Genomic DNA, 9,679 nt, shown 5'->3' on the forward strand with positions numbered 1-9,679 from the left:
ACGGATTTGAGGGGGTTGCAGCCCAGCAGGGCTGCTGTGGACCGGTCCGGGCGTGCAAATGGGGCAGAACCAGGGCCAGCAGCCAGGGACAGGGAGCCCCTGTGACCCGCACGGCTGGACTTGGCTCCTGCCCTGCTGGAGCACTTATCCCAGCACCAGCTGCGCAGAGCGACCCCTCCAACCTGGCACCTCCAAGGAGCACCAAGAGTGTCTGCGGCCAGGGGCAAGGGAAGGGCCAAAGGGGCACGGGAATTACAGGTCAACCCAACCGTCTCATCCGCTAATATTCATGCTGCAAAGCAGGCTTTGTCCGGAGAGCGGCAATCATTAACAGCAGCAGACAGAAGCGCCTCTCGGCTGAGGACAGGTTTATTGGGGGATGTTCATCAGTCACAAAGTGCTTTAAAATTCGTGTTCAGAAATGCTGTTTTAGCCCACTGACCACCAACACGGAGAGCAAAAGCCCCGCGCCAGCTCGGGCAAGAAGCCAGGGCAGGGGAAGGTCCAGCAAGGGGCCTTCCTCCTCCTCCTATTCCTTGGGGATCCAAAACTTGGCAGGTCTCCTCGTGCCGGCTCGGCCGCGGGGTGTCCCATGCCGGGAGGACGTCCCAGCCCGGGGACAGGCTCACGTCTGAGGTAGCTTTTGCCGGAGGCGGCCGGGGGCACGAGGGCTCCGGAGGAGCCTGCAGCAGGAGGTCCCATGTCACCAGCCCTGGAGCAGCCTCTGGATCGTCCCTCGGCGGCGGCGCTCCGACGTGCCCGTCTCCCAGGCTACATTTTGGTGCAGGTGGACACCTACAGAGTGAGGCAGCGAGAGGTTGGCCAGGTCCCCGCAGAGCCCGCGCCAGGAGGGCGCCTGCCGGGTCCCCAGGGGCTCGTGTTGGCCGCGTGGCCCGCGTGCAGGACGGGGATGACGGCCCCCGGTGCTCACCGGGGCCGCTGCCCGCTGCCCGGTGACGTGGAGCACGGCATCGTGCACCGAGGCGAAGAACTGGTGCTTGGTGATGGTCTCGCTGAAGAAGTTGCCCCTCTCCAGCTGGGCAATGACGGACGCTGTGTGGAGGGAGAAGGGCCCGTCGCGGTGGCACTGTGGTCCCCATCCCAGCCCAAACAGCCTCTCCCTTCTCAGCAGAGGCAATTGTCACGCTGGTGACGGTCCCCAAGGGGGACAAACTGCGCAGGAGCCACAGGACTCAAGCTGGGTCCCCAAGCCCAATGACACCCTGGTGGGACCAGGATGGGGAAAGGGCCACTCCAGGGCTCAGGATGGCCCTGTGGCTGCCCTGTGTCAGGCAGGAGCCACATCCCTTGGGGAAATTCTGGAAAAGGGATCTCTGGAGGTGGGGAGGCCACCAAGCTCTCAGCTCCATCCTTCCCAAGGGGCAGCCTGGTGACCCTGGAAGCCTCCTCACCCGGGCAGCCGCCAACGAAGACGTCCACTTCTATCTCGCGGAAATCCCTGAAGATCTGCAAGCAGCAGCAAGCGCAGGAGAGCGTCAGGCCCCTGCACGCGCGGGGACCAGGGCGGGCGGCCACCATCCCACTGCCACCAAGGGGGCATTGGGGAAGCTTTCTGCAAGGTGGGCACCCTGTCTCCTCCCCAGCCCTCCCCTTACGTTCTTGAGGATCTTTATGGAGACGGTGTCCACAAAGTTGACGGGGCTGAAGTCCAGGATGACGCTGTGGAAGTCGGGCACGGGCAGGCGCAGGGTGCGCAGGGTGGGCTCGGCGGGCGCGCTGCCCTCCGCTCCCTCCTCGCTCAGCTCGATCACCGCGAGGCCCAGCCCGTTGCGCTCGTTGTCCGCGTCCTGGGGGAAGGAGACCCAGCCTCAGCTCACGGCAACTGCAAAGCGCCCCTAAAGGCCGTTGGGTTTGGCAAGGGGCCTTGGCTGCGTTGTGGTGAGCGCGGCGGGTCCCGGCGCGTCCCTCGCGCCTGCTCCTCGCTCGCAGCATGTGCAGCCCTCGCCGCTTTGCTGGCCCCAGGAGCCTCACGCTGCCCTGGCTCTCCCGTTGCTGATACGTGGGGCCTCCGGCCTCCCGGTAATGGCTTTGGCTGCAGCCAGGTCCATTAGCCGCTGGCTCTCCCTCCTGATGATTAACTCGCCAACCATTAGTGACTCACCGGCTCTTCCGCATGACCATGAGCAGCCTTGGCCTCACCTGCTGCCCTGGGCCACAGCTCCGTCCTCGGGGCCAGCCTCCATCCCTGCTCCTCACCTGGCCGCGCAGCCCCTGCTCACGTGCCCGCCGGCCGCGGCTCCCGGGAGCCCGCAGGGATTTCCGGGATGCCCAGCCCTTGGAGCGGGCAGAGGGCCTCGACGGCCGCGGCCCTGGGAAGCACCTTTTTCCTCTTTGCCTTCTGCTTCTCTGCTTTCTTCTGCTGTTTCTTCAGCTTCTTGAGCGCCTTCTTCTTCTTCTCAATCAGCCGGTCCACGTTGATGCCGCTCTGTGAAACGACACGGCCCCCATTGCTGCCACCCACGGGAGTTCTCCCAGGGACACGTGTCTCCCATCTGCCTCCCCCTGGCCAACCCCAAGCAGCCCCATGGGGAGCTGCTGCGGGACCTGGCACCAAAGGGACCTGGCAGAGCCCGCCTGGGTGCCCAGGACGGGCAGAGTGGCAGCGGGGAGCAGGGCACGGCGCCCACCCGCAGAGCCCCGGGGCCTCGGCTCTCCCCTACCTTCTTCTTCAGGGCCTCCATGTACAGCTCCGCGTTGGCAAAATAGATGGTGGCGGAGGAGCGGAAAATCCTCACGCCAGGGACCTCCTGAGCCTGGGGGACACAGAGGGGTGGGCAGCCCGCAGGGACATGGGGGCACTGCCCTCTCCTCCAGTGTCCCTGCCCTCTCCTCCCGTCGGCTCTGGTGTCCCCAGCACCTCCTGGGTCACCTCTCTGAAGCCTCGAGCCCGTGTAGGTGCCTCAGGTTGCCCTGGCCTCCTGCGGACGCCTCCTCTGGCACCCCGGGTTTTTACCTCCTTGTATTCAGCCACGTCCCTGTAGACGTCCGTGTCGGGAACGTGCCCCAGGATGGAGTAGTGCGGCCTGCGGGGAGCAGCGAGAGGAGCTCGCGCTGGCGATGGCATCATCCCGAGAAGTGGTGCCCGAGTGCCGCCTTGCACGGGCCGCGCGCCCGGGACGACACGAGAGCCCCTGGTAGCCCGGGGCTACTCACAGCTGGGTCTGGAAGATGACGGTGAGCAGCGTGAAGGCCACCGAGACGCCCAGGCCCATGTCCAGGTTCAGCAGGATGGTGGCCACGAACGTCACGATCCAGACCATCTGGAGCGGGGGAGAGCGCTCAGGGGCGCGTGGCCTCCCCACGGACACCAGCCCAGCCACCGCACGAGGACGGGGACAGCAAACCCCAGCAGTGCCAGCGCATGGTGGCCCCGGTGCCGGCGGAACGGTCCCCACTCCTCACCAGGTCCACCCTGTTGGACTTCCAGAGCGTGCGGAAGTCGGTGAACTGCTTGAACATGCCCTTGAGGTTAACGATGATGATAGCAGCCAGGATGGCCTAGGAGAGAAGTTCCGTTCGTGGAGCTGAGGGGATAGCGAGAGCCGGTCCCGGGGGCTTATCCATGTCCCCTCCCGCAGCGCTGGGCACCATGAGCAGAGCAGGAGCTGCCCCAGCCCCACACAGACCCAAAGGAGGTCAAGGCTGGACAGGGCTTTGCTACCGCGTCTCTGCACGGGGCTGGGCAGGGAAGGCAGATGCCCATGGGGGGTCTCCCTCCCTGGATGCCCTGCAGATGCGGGAGCTGGGTGGGCAGGGACAGCCCTACCTTGGGCAGGTCCCGGAACAGCTCCCCAATCTTCAGGATGGTCACTAAGATGACGAGGGACGAAATGACACCGGCCACCTGGCGAGGAGAGCGGCAGTGAGAGGGGCCGAGCTCCCGGGTTCGGGCGGCCCCGGCACCGGCACCGGAGCAGGCGGGAGGTGCTGCTGGTGGTGGCCCCGACCCACCTGGCTGTTGCCCCCGGTGCTCTCCTGCACCAGGCTGCGCGACATGGAGCAGCTGATGGCGAAACACTGGAAAAAGCCGCCCAGGAAGTTGGAGAAGCCCAGAGCTATCAGCTCCTGCGAGGACAGAGCAGGGGGTCAGGAGCACAGCGCCGGCATCGGCTCCCTCAAAGGCCGGGAGGAATCAATCCGTGTTTTATCGCACGAGGAAGGTGCCTATCAGAGCATCACCTGGTTGCTGTCCACTTTGTAGCCGTGCCGCAGGGCAAAGATCTTGCCCAAGGAGATGCAGATGGCATAGCCCACCACCGCGATGGCGAACGCGTTGCCCACCACCGACCCGAAGTACTTGATGTTGGGGGCCACGGGCGGCTTCAACCTGCAGCCGGGAGAGGGAGATGCAGCTAGAGAGGGGCCCCGTGGGCAGAGCAGCCCCGGCAGAGCCGCCCCAGCACCGCTCACCCGCTGGGGATGTCGCCCACCACCGAGATGCCGAACTTGGAGTTGAGGTTGGCGCCATAGGAGATGCCAGTGGAGATGATGATCTGCAAGGGGAACGGGCAAAGTAAGGCAGAGCCTCTCCCGTGGGGACTGTGCAGGGCAGGACGGGGACTCACCACCCTAGAGTCACCCTCGCGGAAGGACCCAGTCCCACCTGCACCAACCCCGGCCAGGCCGCGTCCTGGGGACACGGCACCGGCCAGCTGCGTCCCCGCAGGGAGTCGCGCGGCTCGGTACCGTGATGAGCTCGATGGGGATGGGCATGGGCAGCTTGGCCGAGAACTTGTGGTTGAGCTCCTTCACGATGAAGATGGCCACCATGGCGATGATGGCCGTCACCAGGGTGCCCACGTTGGTCTTTGGCAACTTCTGGCAGATTTCAATGAAGGTCTAGCAGGGAGGCAATGGGATAAAGACCTGGCCAGCCCCCCGGATGCCCTTCCTCTTCCTCCTTCCCTGGCTCGAATGGAGGCCACAAATGTGGTGACCATCTATCCCCACTCTGGCACAAACCCTCCAGCTCCAGCTTCCAGGTCACAACCTGGAGCAGAGGCAGCTGCTTCCCCAGGAGGATTTTGGGGACCTCAGCACGCCCCACGGAGTGGGGGGCCCCATGGCAGCCGTGTGCCCCCACTCACCATTATGAGCGAGAGCGGTCCCGAGTGCTCGCTCAGGGAGATGCCGAAGACGTACTTGAGCTGCGAGATGAGCACGTGCACCGAGGCGGCCGTGGTGTAGCCGCGCACCAGCGGGTCCGACAGGTAGGTCACCACGAAGCCGAACTGCAGCAGCCCCAGGGCCACCTGGCAGAGGCAGGGCAGGTAGAGCAGGCGCCAGGCAGCCCGCGGGAGCCGCGGCAGCCCCTGCCCAATGGCTCCCTACGGGCCCTGGTACCTGGAAGACGCCCACCAGGACGGTGAGCGTGGCCACCAGCTCCACGCGGGCCGCGTTCAGCTGCGCCTCGTTGACCATCGTCTCGTTGGTGCCATTCACGGGCTCCAGGAAATTATCGCTGGGCACCAGGGAGTCCGTCACGCTCCCGATCATGACAGAGATGATGGCAAAGGGGCCTGCCATGGGGACAGATGCGGATGGGGGACCTCTTGCCAAAGGACCCAGCTCCAGGAAAGGTGGCACTGGTCCCCTCCAATGCACCCCCAGCTGTAGCTGCCCGAGCATCCTCCCGGTGTGGGGACGGCAGGGACATGTCCCCATCCCAGCCTGCTAGTGCAGCGAGGCCGCGTCACGGCTGCCGCTCGGTCACCACGTTGTCACCCCTGTGCCCAGAGCCCGCAGGACCACGCAGGCCCCTGCTCACCCACGGAGTTGTGCCTGGACGTCCCGAAGAAGAAATAGAGGAAGACGGGGTAGAAGGAGGAGTAGAGGCCGGTGACGGGCGGCAGCCCGGCCAGCAGCGCGTAGGCGAGCCCTGCACATGGGGAGGGACGTTAGAGCGGGACGGCCGCGACCCTCGTCCCCCCGTTGCTGCGGGGAGCCCCGGCAGCCTCGGCGGTGCCTGCGGGAGGGGACACTCACCCCAGGGCGCTCACCCTGGGGCAGGTGCATGATGCCCACGCTGAATCCCGAGATGATGTCCCCCAGCAGCCAGTCCTTGAGCGGGTAGCGGGGCAGCCAGCGCAGGACGGGCAGGAAGCGGAAGAGCAGGGACTTGGCGGTGGAGGCCGAGCACCTCGGGTGGAAGGAGCCGGGGTGAGGACAGGCCGGGGCAGCGGGGGGCTTGGCGGGGATGCCCTCCAGCAGGGCACGTGGGGGACAGGCTGCTGGGCTCGAGTTTGCCCTGGCACAGCTTGGCCCGGCTCCCACCAGGAACCCGTGGATGTCGGGGACAGCGGGAGCGGGGCATCGGCGGCAGCGATGCGCGGGGACAGCGCAGCCTGGACTCTGCCCCGCGTCTCCCTGCGCGTCCCCTTGGAGCCGGCCGCGCTGGGAAACCCGGGGCACGCGGTGCCCGCGGGCTCTGCCGCCGTCCCCGTGCCCGTCCTGCCCAGTGCCCGCGGGCTCTGCCGCCGTCCCCGCTCCGTCCCGCGCGGCTCTGCCCTACCTGATCTTGCGGAGGGCGTCGCGGAGCACCGGCTTGGCGGGGCCGCGCTGCACCACGTCCTCCAGCTCTGCCTCGCTCAGCACCGCGTAGCTGGCGCGGGCGCCGGCCCGGCGGCTCAGCGCCGTCTCCCCCGCCATGGCACCCGCTGCGGGGGACACGGGGACGGCTCAGCCACGTCCCTGCCACAGGGACCAGCAGCCTGTCTGCCCCGCGGCCCCTGCGGCTGCTGCCAGACCCTGTGTCTCGGTACTCACGTGCGCCAGTGCCCACAAGCCCCAGTGCCCCCATGTCCCAGCACCCACACGTTCCAGTGCCCACGAATCCCGGTGCCCCTGCGTCCTGACGCCCTCATGTCCCAGAGCCCACACGTCCCAGTATCTACGCGTCCCGATGCCCACGAGTCCCGGTGCCCGCACATCCCGGCACCCACGCGTGCCAGCTGAGCATGCAGGACCGGCCCGGGGTGCAGAGCGAGCTGGGCTGGAAGCGCTGGGGCTGCAGAGCGGCAGGCGCTCGGCGGGGACGTTGGGGACGCCGTGGGGCTGCCGGAGCCTCAGCCGACCCCGGTGCCCTGCGCTGACCACAGCGAGCGGAGAGGAGGGACCGCAGCGAGCCGGCCCCGTCCCCTGCCCGCAGACTTTGTCCCTTTACACATGAGGGGAGCAGGAATTTTAAGCCCTGGCGAGTGTCGCCGACTTGCCGGTCCACTGCTGCCCCGGCCCTGGGGAGCCCGTTTTCCCCGCACCCACATCCGCGCACGGAGGGGCAGTGCTGGGACGGGGCGCGCGCAGCCCCCGGCGCGTCCTGGGGATGCTCAGCCCGAGCAGGGTGGCAGCCCCCGCGCCCCGTCCCGGCGGGACCCCCGTCCCCGCTACCTGCTGCGCACGGGCGCTCGGTCGCGGCGGGCGGGCGCGCACCCTGCTCCCTCCTATTAATAGGCGCCCGTGATCTTTGAGACACCGCTCCCTCGCCACGCGTGCCCCGTGCCCGGCTGCTCCCGCTCCCGGCCGGGGCGGGGGCGCAGATGCCACCCGGCCTCCCTGGTGACCCATCACGCTGGGCAGGTAGTCCCAGGTCACCGCCGGTGCCGCCCTGTCCCTGCCGCCCTGTGGCCGGGCGGCCTCAGGCCCCGGTGGCCGCGCGAGGATGCGGGAGCCCCTTGGCCATGCTGGGGGCTGCCGTGGGGCTCCCTGCCCGGGCACAGCCCCTCGCCAGAGCCCGCAGCACCGGCACGGCCAGAGTGCGCCCAGAGCCACCAGGCTCTGCCCCCCGGCGCCACTGGGACCCGCTGCCCCCTCTGCGTCCCCAGCGCCCGCGGGTCCCGCGGCAGCCCCGGCGCATCCCGGAGCAGCGGCGCCGGAGGAGGCTCCCCCCGGCTCCGGCGGCTGCTCCGCGGTGTTTCCCGCGTGCCCTGGCCCCTGCTTACCCGCGGGAAATGGGTGCGCTGTGCCCTGTGGACTGCCCTATTCCCCCCGCAGGAGCCGACTTTGCCGTTATCTTGTTCCAAAGTTCCCCGGCAGGCGCAGGAGCCTCGCGAAGCCTTCGCCCGCCCGCCCGCCCGCCGGGCAGCGCCGCTAGGTTTGGAGCGATTCTGAGTCACGCCTGGCCCCAGGCCCGCGCTGACGCAGGCGGCTGCCACGGGGCTCGGGGACGGGGCTCCGGCCCGTGGGCTCCATCCCGGGCACGGGTGCTGGGCACAAGACAGGATGGAGCAGGGTGACGGGTCCTGGCCACCACTGGGCTAGGGGCAGCACCCAAAGGAGCTGCTGGGACACGGCCCCGGAGGTGACGTGTGGGGACCACTCTCCACAGGGCTGGAGCAACCCGTCCTTGCCCCTCTTTGATGGCAGGGGCAGCCCGTGGCCACCCCCGCCCTGGAAGATGACGGTGAGCAGCGTGAAGGCCACCGAGCTGGCTGGGCTAGTCCTGGCCGCCCGCCCTGGCCGCCTCTGCCGTGGTGGGGTTGCAGGGACACGTCTGTCCCCAGCTGCCCCTCGGGTTATCTGCTCGCCCGGCCCCGTGGGCAGGGGTGCCATAAACGGCTTCCGTACAGTAGCTGCTGATAGCGCCGGGCATCATTTGCCACCTCGCGCACGGAAGGGAGCCGACCCTTGCCTGGGCGCCCGGCGCGGATCAATAGCGCCCTTTGCTTACCCGCTCCTTCCCCAGCAGCAGGAGGGAGGATGATCGCACAGGGGCCGGGTCCCGCCTGCCGTCCCCTCCGCCGCTCCCCGCTCCGTCCTCGGGCCGGGCGCAGTGCCCGGTGGCCGTGCGGCTCCAGGACAGCCGGTTGTCCCCAGGTCTCCTCATTGCTGAGCGATGGGGCCTGCGGCTCCCGCCCTCGTCCGCCCTCAGCCCCAGGCCCTGGCTCCGGGCGCCCGCACACACGGCGGAGACACCAGCACCTTTTATAGACTTTTATTTCCAAATCTGGCGCTTCCATAATACACTTTTACACAGGCGGGGAGGGAGTGCGGGCATCTCCCTGCCCACCAAACCGGGAGACGGAGAGAGAAAAATAAAACGAGAACCGAACGCCCCAAAGTCCCCAACCCAGACCCAAACCGAGGAGGCTGCTCCCGGAGCCCAGGCCGCGGCTCTACAATCACGGAGGGAGCCAGGGCCCCGCGAGCCGGTCCCTGCGTCCCGCCTGGCTCGCGGGACGGCCACCAGCTGCCCCGCTGCTCTCTCCTTTTGGCACTTGGCGCTCGCTCTCCGTTTGGCACCGGGCTCCGCGGGCCGGAGCAAAGGCAGCGCGGTGGGAAAGGGCCCCGGGAGCGCCCGGCCGGGCCGGTCGCGGCTCCAGGCTGCGCGGCCACGGAGGAGCCTGTAAACGAGTGCGTTGGCGACGGCGGAGGGGCCGCCCTGTAAACACGGGAGCGAGGCCGCGGCGCCGGCACGCGGGAGCAGCGCCCGGCCAGGCGCGCGCGGCCCCTCTGTAAACACGCGGGCTGGCGGCGCCCGGGCGGCCACAGCCCTGCGGGGCAATAAGGCAGCGAGGAGCGCGCGGGCAGTGGCCCCAGAGCACCGGGGGGACGGGGAGCGCACGGGGCGGCCGGGTCGGTGCCCCCCGCGCGAGGACCAGGGTCCCGTCGGAGCGGGCAGGGAGGCCGGGGCGGGCGCCGATGCGCCCAGGGGGCCGGATCT

General features: G+C 68.6%; 1 protein-coding gene across 1 annotated transcript; it reads right to left on the reverse strand.

Moving 5' to 3' along the window:
* Positions 1-703: 703 nt before the first annotated feature.
* SLC26A6 (solute carrier family 26 member 6) lies at positions 704-6,669 on the reverse strand. Its single transcript, XM_088534636.1, has 18 exons — positions 6,533-6,669; positions 6,021-6,160; positions 5,789-5,899; positions 5,365-5,540; positions 5,109-5,273; positions 4,708-4,860; positions 4,432-4,514; positions 4,201-4,348; positions 3,973-4,086; positions 3,788-3,865; positions 3,424-3,519; positions 3,175-3,281; positions 2,975-3,044; positions 2,682-2,774; positions 2,342-2,446; positions 1,617-1,808; positions 1,413-1,467; positions 704-1,053 (listed from the first exon to the last, which is right to left on the reverse strand). The coding sequence occupies exons 1-18, from the start codon at positions 6,667-6,669 to the stop codon at positions 704-706; spliced, it is 2,373 nt and encodes a 790-aa protein (XP_088390762.1).
* Positions 6,670-9,679: the final 3,010 nt, after the last annotated feature.

Source organism: Tinamus guttatus, unplaced genomic scaffold (genome assembly GCF_059628265.1).
Source record: "Tinamus guttatus ecotype Peru unplaced genomic scaffold, ASM5962826v1 Tinamus_guttatus_pri_ptg000580l, whole genome shotgun sequence".
In the NCBI taxonomy this organism is placed as follows: Eukaryota; Metazoa; Chordata; class Aves; order Tinamiformes; family Tinamidae; genus Tinamus; species Tinamus guttatus.

Bases quoted from the DNA above. Each gene is read 5' to 3' on its own strand.
- SLC26A6 (XM_088534636.1), bottom strand. From the start codon at position 6,669: ATGGCGGGGGAGACGGCGCTGAGCCGCCGGGCCGGCGCCCGCGCCAGC. The intron at 4,087-4,200 runs GTGATGCTCTGA...CTGTCCTCGCAG, and splicing joins ACAAAGTGGACAGCAACCAG to GAGCTGATAGCTCTGGGCTT. The intron at 3,045-3,174 runs GTGAGTAGCCCC...TGCTCCCCGCAG, and splicing joins GTCATCTTCCAGACCCAGCT to GCCGCACTACTCCATCCTGG.